The 12,195-nt window shown below is 45.5% G+C and overlaps 1 protein-coding gene across 1 annotated transcript in view; it reads right to left on the bottom strand.

Annotated features, from left to right (window-relative positions):
- Positions 1-6,720: 6,720 nt before the first annotated feature.
- Positions 6,721-12,195, bottom strand: part of mrc2 (mannose receptor, C-type 2) — a gene marked incomplete at both ends in the record, with an annotated part of 23,784 nt that continues 18,309 nt past the window's right edge. The window contains 10 exons of the mRNA XM_080523745.1: positions 6,721-6,941; positions 7,157-7,180; positions 9,249-9,428; positions 9,757-9,876; positions 10,200-10,349; positions 10,520-10,685; positions 10,886-11,124; positions 11,323-11,431; positions 11,543-11,709; positions 12,060-12,174. Of these exons, the coding sequence (XP_080379871.1) occupies positions 6,721-6,941; positions 7,157-7,180; positions 9,249-9,428; positions 9,757-9,876; positions 10,200-10,349; positions 10,520-10,685; positions 10,886-11,124; positions 11,323-11,431; positions 11,543-11,709; positions 12,060-12,174 (1,491 nt within the window). The remainder of the gene's footprint in view (positions 6,942-7,156; positions 7,181-9,248; positions 9,429-9,756; positions 9,877-10,199; positions 10,350-10,519; positions 10,686-10,885; positions 11,125-11,322; positions 11,432-11,542; positions 11,710-12,059; positions 12,175-12,195) is intronic.

The following is a 12,195-nucleotide window of genomic DNA, read 5'->3' as shown; positions in this document are numbered from 1 at the left end:
AGTATATCAGAGTGTGAAACAAGAAAGATGATCATCAGAGTCTCAGAATAGCTCACATAAACTCAAATCAAATCAAATTTTATTTGTATAGCGCATTTCCTACAAGATGCAACTCAATGCGCTTCACACAATGAAAATGTTCAGTCAATCAGTCAATCAATCAATCAATACTGACAGAGCCGCGAGCAGGCAAAAGTAAAAACCTGTACACTATGTAGCCAGGAAAAAATTCCCTTGCAGCCCTCTACCAATAGAGCGACTACTAGACAGTTTGCCTACCAGTACCCAGCGGTGGGCCCCCACACCCCCCCACAGGGAGCCCCCGCTGCCCCACGCACCCAGCCCGCCCCACCACCAACACACCCGGCCCCGCCAAGCAAGCACAGACCCAAGGGGCCCCGCACAAGGACGGCCAAGCAGGTGCCCGGCGGCGGAACAGACCAGGCACACGGGGAAGCCGGGGGGCCCCAAGGGGAGGCCAAGGACCACCGGCACAAAGCAAGCAAGCAAGGGCAAAAACCTGTACACCATGTATCCAGGAAAAATTCATTGCATATTATCGGCGTACACACTGTCCATAAATTTAGTGTTATATCTGCATCGTTCTGCATCCAGCATGGTCACAGGTCCTGCCAAAAACTCACAACTATACAATATTAAACAGAGGTGTGGAGAAGAGAAATTACATTTAAAAAGAAACAAAACAGAGCCCAAAGAGTTCCAGAGTTCCTGAAGGACACACGTGTTAACGTAACCCATGTTAATTAGCATCCATTAGTGCATACATTAGAAACACATCATTTACATTCATAAATATTAAAATGTCATTAAAAAGTCATGTGAAAAAACAATTAACCCTAAACATATGAAAATGTGATCTTCATTTTAACAATATTAAGATATAGAGGTAATATAACTAAACTAATAAAACATTTTTTTTTAATATTTGTAAAATGTAATTAATAGAAATGCAATTTTGTTGTGAGGAAAAAGTTAGGACACCCCTACATTTATTACTATTTAAAATGCCTAAATAAAAAGTAGAGTCACTTTAAAAAGTAGACTCAAGTACACCACATCCAGTGCAACAGATTAGAATAATATTCTATATATTGTTAGAGAGGATTTTGGAGGAGCATGTCTTATTTAAACCACAGACATTTAGTTTGGTTTGCTCTTGATTGTTGAAGTGAGTGGTATCACCATGGCGAGATCAAAAGAGCTCTCTGAGGCCTTCAGAAAGAAGGTTGTAGATACGTATGAGTCTGGGAAGGGATTTTTTAAAATCTAAAAATTATTAGAAATCAGCCATTCCACTGTCCGGAAAATTATTTACAAGTGGAAAACATTTAAAACAACTGCCAACATGGCCATGCCGGGCTGTCCTAGTAAGTTCAGCCCAAGAGCAGACTGCAAGATGCTTGAAGTCTCCAACAATCATAAAATGTCATCACCGGGACCTATTGGTAGCTCTTGCCACAGTTGAAGTCAAAGTACATGCATCTACCATCGGAAAGAGACTGCACAGAATGTCATGGTTTGGGGCTGCTTTGCTGCAGCAAGACCTGGCTAGCTCACCGTCATAGAAATTACCCAATTGACACATATATTTGGATGGATAATATGGATTGGCAGAGACATACAGTATATCAGAGTGTGAAATAAGAAAGATGATCATCAGAGTCTCAGAATAGCTCACATAAACTCCCTTTGATTTTCATGGGAGGTGTGCAAGGAGGAAACTCGCTGTCAGAAAAACCTCATCAGGGCAAGATTATCATTTGCCAGAGAACACCGAGACAAATACCAGAACTTCTGGAACAATGTGCTTTGGACAGATGGATCCAAAGTTGAATTATTTGGGCACAGTAACAGAAGACAAAGGCGCAAACCAAAGACATCCTTTGAGCACAAGGACCCCATGCCAACTGTGAAGCATGGGGGTGGGAATGTCATGGTTTGGGGCTGCTTTGCTGCAGCAAGACCTGGCTAGCTCACCATCATAGAATCCACTATGAATTGTTTATTGTATCAGAGGGTGCTTGAGGAAAACGTGAGACCATCTGTCCGCTGAAGCGGATGTGGACCACGCAACATGACAATGACCCAAAACATCCCAGTAAATCCACCAAGGAATGGCTCAAAAGAAATGGAGAGTTCTGGAATGGCCACATCAAAGCCCGGATTCTGTGGGGTGATTTGATGCAAGACACCCCTCAAACATCACGCAGGTGAAAGAATTCTGCATGGAGTAGTGGGAAAACCTTTCTCCCAGTCGATGTCAGAGACTGGTAGACACTTATAGGAAATGTCTAATTGAGGTTATTTCAGCCAAAGGGGGCAGTACCAGCTATAAGGGCATAGGGTGTCCTAACTTGATCCACAGTAGGAATTGGCATCTTTGAAATTATTATTTTTTGGTCCAATTACATCACCATTATCTATAAATATTGTTTGAAAGAAGATCAAATATTGATATGTCCATATTTCTTAAAACAAGAACTAAATATGTAATGGGGTTTCCCATGTAATGACTGTACATGTAATGTAATGCAATATTGTGGTTGCTGTAGAGTGGCAGAGACAATACCAAGAAGAACTGATGCCCTTTCCATACCCTCTGGGATGTCCCAGGCTGGCCCTACTTGAAAGGCTGGCCGGGTCGCCATGCCACTGTGCCGATATCCTACCTTGGTAACAGAGCCCCGTAAATAAATTGCATTAAGATAAGCCATCTGTTGTCCTATGCATGAGCGAGAGAGAGAGAGAGAGAGAGAGAGAGAGAGAGAGAGAGAGAGACAGCACAAGAGAGAGAGAGAGAGAGAGAGAGAGAGAGAGAGAGAGAGAGAGAGAGAGAGAGAGAGAGAGAGAGAGAGAGAGAGAAAGAGAGATGATTTCTGGGCATCTTGTCGACAACATCCCACTGCCTTGTCCACGGCCACGCCTGGTTAACACAGGAGAGCAGAATAATTGCGAGGCCTGTGAGGAAAGTGCAGATTCAGCATGTCATCTTCAGCAGTACAATACCACCCTCGATTACCACTGTGGGTGGGGAATCTGCTGCTCAAGGTGTGTGAGTGAAGGAGGGACTGTAGAGGGAAGGTTTCACTGAGGCTGAAACCTCACCCATCCTGAGCAGACAAGAAGACGTCAGGTGCACTCTCAACCAAAAAAACTAAACCTGACCACCGAAGGCCTAAAATATGCAGACAGATGAAGTTTGACAGCCAGCCTAAGTGAGATGAATTACACATTGGCATTGTTTGTTTTCACTGCCTGGGAAGTCATGAAATCTCCTCTCTCTTGACTTGTGATGAGTGGCTCCCTCAGAGAGAGAGAGAGAGACCTAGAGAGGGGTCATTGGCTTACGTAACGAGATCCCAAGCTGCCTAATCCCTCCATTAATCCAGGTGTTCTGCCTAATCACTCTGCACCTTGTCCATCGTATTCACACCCACACCCACACCCACATCCACACCCACACCCACCCACACCCACACACAAACACACACACACACACAAACACATGCACACATACACACACACAGGCTGATAGTCTCAGTCTTGAGGCTCCAGTTGAACTCATTACACCAGCTCATAGCACATTAGTGCCACAGCTAGAGGCATCCAGCCATGACGCACCACCGCCAGATCAGGCAGGCAGAGCGAGCTGCAGATAGACAAGCCAGGCAGAACTAGACGTTGCCAGATCAAAGGTAGAGGCCCTTGGTCCATTCTCCAGTGATGTGTGCAGCATCCCAACCTGAACTGTCTGACACTATGGACATACAGCTGTGGACACACACACACACACACACACATACACACACACACACACACACACACACACACACACAGGCGAGCGTGCGCACACATGCACACACGCATGCCTGCAATTGCATGAATGAGAAGGAGAGAGACAGAGAGCAACAAAGAGAAAGAGAGAGAGAGAGAGAGAGAGAGACAAACATAGATAAATAGAGGATACTCATAGACATGATACCACATCACACAATGAAAACAACATTAGTTTCAAACTCAAGTCACGTCAAGCTTTTACCAGCGAGTAAGGTCTGCCATCTAGTGGAAGTTCTTCAACATCACAAATGGTTTGATGTTGCATTCACGTGAATCATTGCATCATTTTAGACAAAAAAGTTTCAGTATATTCTTATCTGTGATAACCTCCTCTAAACTACTCCACACAAGAAGGTTAGTCAGTCAATAGTTGTGTAGATAGTGCAGAGTGGAGTAAAAAAAACAAAAAAACATACATACATACATAATATAGGAAACACTTCCATTGACAGTTGCATAGCCAACATATATTTTATTCATTTCATATAAAAACAACAAACAAAATTAAAACAGGTGCTTCTTTTAACATGTCTTCACAGGGATTCCAGTTGAAACCCCCCACACACCACAGACACAGTCCCATGGAGGGCAAACGTCAGGGCCAAACTCACACTTTATAGGCAGCTCCAACCATAGTTCACATTGACTTCAATAAAGCCATTTAGAAGCAGGTCAATACATCAACCCTCCACTAGAGGACAGGGTTAACCTAGGACATGCCACAGTTTCCCTCATCTCCACTCCTCCCTGTCCCTATTATTTTCCCTATTCTTCCCTGACTCTCTCTCTCTTTCCCTTTTTTACTCTTTCGTCTCCCTCTCCCTAACCCTTCCTGGCCCTGAGCTCTCCTTCTCTCTGATTGGTTCCAGACCTGCCACTGAGCTCTTCTTGCCGACTCAACATTCCACAGCTGGAGACGGCACACACACTCACACACTTCACCTCCCTCCCCCCTTCAGTCTTCGTCCGGTTTACAGAGCAAAAAAAAAAGAAGAAAAAAGGCTGCTTTTACAGCACGGCTCAGTGGAACACCAAGAGCTTCTATCTGAAACTGTTCCAGAGCATTCTACTAAGCAGGAGTACAGAAATCTGGTCATTAGAGGAGAAGTGTAGTTGTACTGTAGGAGAAGGAATGTTTGAGGAGGAAGAAAAGCTTTGTCTTCTTTTCCTTCTTCCAATGGAATCCTACATGTACTGGAATGGTTTTGTTCTATTGCTTTCCTATATGTATTTTCCATTACAAAACGTAACTTCAATAAGACACCAAGGTAAAAGACATGGCCTACAGAGAAATGTGAAGAGATGAGAACATATGTTGAGTTTTCGGAATATGGTGAATCATTTCACTACTTACACCAGTTCTTTGGTTCTCATATAGCAGTCTTTCTGATAGAGAGATCTTTTTCTCCTAAACAGGATTCTCTCCCATCGGTCGTACCAACTGCAAATATCCTGTATCAACGAGGGGGAAAAAACATTTGTACAGTACCGGTCACAAAACCAACTACACAGAACTACCCACCGAAGCCAAAAGGCATCAAATTAAACAAAGAAATGAAAAAAAGTACCATAGTAATAATGCATGAACAGAGACGTGATGAGATTACAGTAACAGCACTGTCCGCTGCTTTACAACAATGTTCCCTCTTCTCAAGATGGCGGCAGAATAGTGCTGGAACGAAAACTTTTTAAAAACCCTCTGAAATAAAACCACAAGTAATGGAGGCCACAGACTTCTCTTTTGGCACGTCAGACCTCAGACTTTACCAAGACAAAGACAGTTAATCTGTATGGAAAACACTCTCACTTCTTTCTCTCCTGTATACACACAGTTCTGGTGGTTCAGGGACTCAACTGTCAGGAATTAACCAGTGACAATCTGTGGACATCACGGTCAATTCCCCGACGTATTGGATTCCCAACAGCTGGTGCTGCTGACATGAGCAGGCATAGGAGAGAGGGACGGGAGCAGACACAACACAAGCTTCACATGCATCATCATCAACAACCATATTTTGAAGGAGATCACTACAGCTGCACTGGTTCTGACAACCAACAAACCAAAAATATACACACACACACGCACGCGCACACGCACACGCACACGCACACGCACACGCACACACACACACACACACACACACACACACACACACACTCACACACACACACACACACACACACACACACACACACACACACACACATAAAAACAACCCTGAAGTTAACCTCAGGTAAATACTGTCATGGCAAAAGAGTTTGGTCCTGAAGGAAATCATATGGATATTTGGAGGATACAATGGAGTGTCTTTAGTTCTATGTAAATGTAAGTCCTGTGCTTTGTGAGTCTTTGGTTTTAGCATCTGTACTACACATTTTGACCTACTGTATACATACTGACCAAATAGAGGAATAGAGGAACCAAATAGAGGAACTTGCTTGGAATGAAATATGAAAATAGACTTGGGTATCAAAACTAACATTAAAAAAAAGGAGTTGACCCTTTAAAAATATTGTACTACTGTTACACTTCTTAGGAATCCTACGGAGATTGCAATATACCACGAACCCCTTTTGAAGAAGAGCTGTCAAAATAGAAGGATCTGATTGGTCTAGGGTCTTGTCAGAGTGAGTGTGTCTCCTGGAGCCTGTGGCCATCGCGCGCAGGTACAGGTGTGGGGGGGGGAAGGGGTGGGGTGGGGTCTCGTATCTAGTGTGATTGGCCATCTGCTGCGCTCCACACAGCCCTTCAGCATTTTCAAGAGATAAAAAGGGGAAATAAAAGGTAAAGCCTTATTCTGGATCGGTCCGTCCGTTCTAGTGACCCGGTCTCTCCCGGGGTCGGTCCCCTGGTCGGCTCTGCTACTCCTGCTGCTCATTGAGCTCCATGTCAGACACCAGGATGTTCTTCTCTGCCTGCTCGGCGGGGGTGGAGTTGGTACGGCTGTAGCGCGCCCCGTCGTAGGAGCCTCGGGCGCCCACACCACGCCGGCGGTACAGGTAGACCCCCCCCACGACCAGGACCACCAGCACCAGCCCCGTCACCATGATCATGATCAGAGTAGGAAGGTGGTCCACATCAGCTGGGAGAGAGAGAGAGAGAGAGAGGGAGAGAGAGGAGAGAGAGAGAGAGAGAGAGAGAGAGAGAGAGAGAGAGAGAGAGAGAGAGAGAGAGAGAGAAAGGGAGAAATAACAGATAAGGATCAACAGTACTTATCTCCAGTGGTAAAGAAAAATTAGGGATGACAATTGATTTAGAAACAAACAGATCAGTACCACAGATCATATCCACACTTACACACTACCGCCGAAGCCTCAGCACCTGCAATTGAGAAGGAGAAGAAAAAAAAAAGATGTAAGTTTTGTAGGGTTGTACTCGTTGCTATGAGTAGCCTCTGAAGCCTATGAGTGACTGCATGTGTGTCTACAGCCCTGTGTTAGTCCTTACTGCGTGTGTCTACAGCCCTGTGTTAGTCCTTACTGTGTGTGTGTCTCGGTCGGCAGCAGTGGTGCTTACTGCGTGTGTGTCTACATTAGCAACGGCAGTTAGACCTCTCTGCACATTTTAAAGTTTGATTGCCGGCTTCAAAGTTGAAGGAGGCAGCTCATCACATGAGCCTATCTGGGATCTGTTGAGCTTGATATTGGAAAACAAAGGGTTGGAAACTGTAGTCTGGACTTATGTAATGAAAATATGGTTTTGTAAATTGACATTAATATGTAATATGTAATATTTATTCAGTTCTATGTGTTGTTTCCTTATCATACTTAATATATAATTTGAAACGGATTCTGCTACAGTATGAATAGCCTTATAGCTCAGTATTTCCTCAATGCCAAAAAAACAACAATAGTGGTCATTTTTGCTGGTAATTAATGGAAATCTTGTATTTGTCATAAAAAGTGAATTAAGTAAAAAACCTTGTCTGTGTATATTTTCGTTCTTTTTTTGAGAGCTCTCTTTTCATTATTTCAGTTTATGTTCAGTGTCCTGTCATCGTCCTGCTTATTGTTTTGTAAATACGTGTACAAAGTTGCCAGCTATATTTCTACCTATTTATAAAGTTCCACACCTTGGGCATGCACCTCAGCATTGTTGTCCTCTTCCCCTTGCTCAAAATAAGAATGTTGTTTACTAATAAGACACATAGTTGTGTGGAGGGTCGGCATTAAGGTATCTGTAGGCTACAGAATGCTGTAGAAAAAACCCATCCTCATCCATCTGAAAAACCATGGAGTCGTTTTTCAGAGAAAAGATTGTTTGAGGGAAATCACACATTGTGAGTCAAAATGTCAATGTAATGAGTATTATTTATATTTATTTATATGATAAATATTCTAAAATAAACACGTTTTCCAAAAGAACTACGTGCACCATTAATCTCCTGTGAATGACAGTATGCCTTTGACTGCCTGCACTTTACCACCAAGACACTATGGGGCGCAGTAGAATATTGTGCAACAGCAGAATATGATCGTTGAGAGCTTGCGAACGTGAAAACACGATTATTGAGAAGAAAATATTCAGTAGCTAGCTAGCTATCATGCCGCCCAAAAAAGGCCACTGCTGCCGACCGAGTCGACAAGCCTGGAAAGTTTCGGGTTTTCATCCAAGAAACCAAACTTGAATTCAGCTGCACCTGTTATGACACCTAACGTTGAAACTGTTGAAATAGCAGAGCTCAAACAAAAGCAAGTGCTTCCGAAGAAAGTAGCAGAACTCACCTCCAGTATAAGGAGACAGCTAGCTAGTTCGTTCAGGGCAGCCTATACTGTCGCTAAAGAAAGGATGCCTTATATACAGTCGGCCCTACTCACCGATCCGATCATTCATGTGCCCAGATTGTAGAGCACATTGCACAAGAGATGAAAACCAAATTCATTTCTAATGTCAAATCACTTGATTCCCGTATTAGCATAACATTAGATGAAAGCACAATTCATGGACGAGCATACATGATTATTTATGTCAGGTGCGATGTCACTGGAAATGGAGATGTGGACAATGTGTCGTGCTAACAGTGAAAGTGAGTGGACTGTATAGCAAAAACAACACAATTATTGGCCGAGATACCCGTGACTATCGCTTATAGCTGTTGTTTCATGTGGTGGTGTTGATGTGGTGAAATGAGTAGCCTATGGTTAATTAAAACTTGTAAGTCCCGTCGCTGTGTGGGCATGATTCACGCGCGTGCATGAGAACATTTCGCACTGTTATTTTGGAGACCCCCACAAAGCTCAGCTTATAACTCGAACCCTGTCTACAGCCCTGTGTTAGTCCTTACTGCGTGTGTGTCTACAGCCCTGTGTTAGTCCTTACTGTGTGTGTGTCTACAGCCCTGTGTTAGTCCTTACTGCGTGTGTGTCTACAGCCCTGTGTTAGTCCTTACTGCGTGGCCGTTTGCAGATGACCCCGTGGGTGCGGTTCTTGCAGGAGCCCGGTTTCCACAGGCCTGTGTTGCTCTGGATCCAGAAGCAGGTGTTGGGAGACAGCATGCTCAGGTTGGTGTCCTGCACCTCCCAGTTGGTGAACTCTACCTCTGCACTCTCTGACCACACCAGACTGCTCCCTGTACAGGACAAAAGACAGGAGGGTTTCTCTCTTCATACACTATCTATTCGCCGGTGGATGGTGAGGTGTGTGTGTGTGTGTGTGTGTGTGTGTGTGTGTGTGTGTGTGTGTGACATCGGAGGACGGGGCTCATTGTAATGCATGGAATACACTGGTATCAAAAAACTAATCGGATTACTGCCTCCACCAGCCTCACCTGGTGTCTGTGTATGAGACATGTCTATGATAGAACAGAGCTTTGTTCTCAGATCTGTGCTGTGTTGTCAACTCCCAGTGCAGTGATGGGACAGATCATAACAGATCATAACAGACCATGTGTGGCTTACCTTTGGGGTTAAAGGTCATGCCCAGCCAGGCTCCACGGGCCTGCTCCTGGTAACTCTGGATGTGCTCCCACACAAAACCATTCTCTGACTCATCAAGAACAGACAGGAGCTGTGCACCGACTGAAGGCGGGTGGGGGGGGGGGGGGGGGGGGGGATTGACGGAGAGAAGTGTTAAAAGAGAGAGATGATTAGGGGACAATGAGAGAGTCAGAGCAGGAGATAATGTGCGTGCATTTCGGAGGAAGCTCAATGAAAACACAGCTAATTATAGACCTATTGACGTATTTTGGTCGATGACGTCTATATCGACAGGCTCTCTCAGTCAGTGGAAATGGCCACAACGTGTTGGGCTCTCCGCGTGCATTGTATAACGACATGAATAGAGGCTGTCTGACGGAGGGCGTGTCTGGACCCTGTGATTGACAGGTGTCAGCGAGGCCTACCCTTGCTGCAGGAGGCGTGTGCGTCCTGCTGGAGCCTCAGGTTCTGCAGGTTGAAGGAGTAGCAGTTGTTCCTGAAGGGCACCCAGGCCCAGTCGCCCAGAGAGTGAGGGCACTGCCCTGGATAACTCCACTGGTGAACAACAGGCTCCTCTGTGTGTGTGTGTGTGTGTGTGTGTGTGTGTGTGTGTGTGTGTGTGTGTGTGAGTGAGAGAGAGAGAGAGAGAGAGGGGGGGGGGGGCAAAGAAATAGGTTTACCACACATATTCAGATATGATCTTTATGATCATCAAACACACACACACACACACACACACACACACCTGTATTAATCTCGCAAATTGCAGCATCTCGTTTAGCGTCACATGGAGTCATAGTCCATTGTCCGATAGTGGTCATGTGACCACATCCAGCGACTTGATTGGGCTCCCCATCCCGCCAGGCCGTGTAGGTCAGTTCTTCCTCACCCAGCCAGGTGAAGGTCCGCCCCTAGGAGAGGAACAAAACGGCGTTTTAATAATGTTGTTGATGACGTTCGGAGTCTTACCTCCTGTGATTGGTCTATCTAGTCTAATCTTGGACAGATCTGCTAACCGTTCTGAACAAAAAATGAAAAAAAAAATGAATATGAAGGAAATAATATTTCTTTCATTTTCATTTTGGATGAGGATGATTCTCCTGAGGCTCACCCCGTAGTTGTAGAGAGCGATCCAGGCTGGGAGGTGCAGGCTGTGCATCAGCAGGGTGAGGTAGGCCTGCTGGTAGGGGTCTCTCACTGAGGCTAACGTCCCGTTCAGAGACTCACACACGTGCAGAGCCCCGGTCCAGTCCAGGCGTTTCTTCACCACGCGGTACGTCGAGCTGCCCAGCTCCACAGGGCCAGTCAGAGAGGAGGGCAGGAGGGCAGGGGCAGGGGGGAGAGATGGGTCTGACACACCAAACACACACACACACACACACACACACACACATTGGTTTAGCTGATATGATGACAACTGTTTCCCATATCAAGATATTTGTGTAAGGACAACGCCACACTAGAATGCTTGGTCTGGTCAAAAAAATGTGTATACAATGCGTTTATGTACAGTAATGCATTGTTGTAGCTTGGTGTTGTGTCCTGTACCTTGTTTCTTCTGGCAGATGAAGCCATGCCTCTCCATCTCACACGCCCGCGATGCCCACATGCCAGTGCTCTTCTCCGGGTTCCCGTGAACCATCACCACGCAGTTGCCCTGTGCAGAGACAATGATGTTGTCAACAAATTGAGTCAAATACACAAAAGCAAAGATCAGGGAGAACATGTTCAAGAAAGAAAAGGAAGAAAGACTGTCTGCTTTGTGTACCGGGTTCTTGTTGTGGAGGGGTCCGCTGTTGTCCAGAGGCTCCCCGTGGGCCCAGTTGGTGTAGCTCAGCAGACCTGGCTGGGCCCACTGGAAATGACCTTTGGAGTCTGACGTCAGCCCCACCCACAGGTCAAAGCTGACGTTGGACAGCAGGGTGGTAACAAACGCTGGAGGGGACAGCATGCATAATGGATTGATGTTACTGTTATTGATGAGGATGTGTGTGTGTGTGTGTTTGTTCATGCATGTTTGTGTGTGTGTGTGTGTGTGTGTGTGTGTGTGTGTGTATGTGTGTGTGTGTGTGTATGTGTTTGTTCATGCATGTGTGTATGTATGTGTGCGTGCATGTGTGTGTGTATGTGTTTGTTCATGCATGTGTGTATGTATGTGTGCGTGCATGTGTGTGTGTGTGTGTGTGTGTGTATGTGTGTTTGCGTGCATGCATGTGCTTGTTCATGCATGTGTGCATGTGTGTGTGTGTGTGTGTGTGTGTGTGTGTGTGTCTGTGCTGACGTACCCTGCTCCAAGAGATTGGGCACCACTGCCAAGACTCCTGCCTGGGACTCGCACATGAGCTTGGCTCCTGACCATGTGGCCCTCCTGGCTTCCTCGTGGCCAAACACCTTGAAACACTAACAGACCCAACACACAGG

Source organism: Nansenia antarctica (assembly GCF_963989245.1).
Source record: "Nansenia antarctica genome assembly, chromosome: 2".
Lineage (NCBI taxonomy): Eukaryota > Metazoa > Chordata > Actinopteri > Argentiniformes > Microstomatidae > Nansenia > Nansenia antarctica.
The sequence above is the reverse complement of the archived record's forward strand: the minus strand, read 5'-3'. Positions and strand labels throughout refer to the sequence as shown.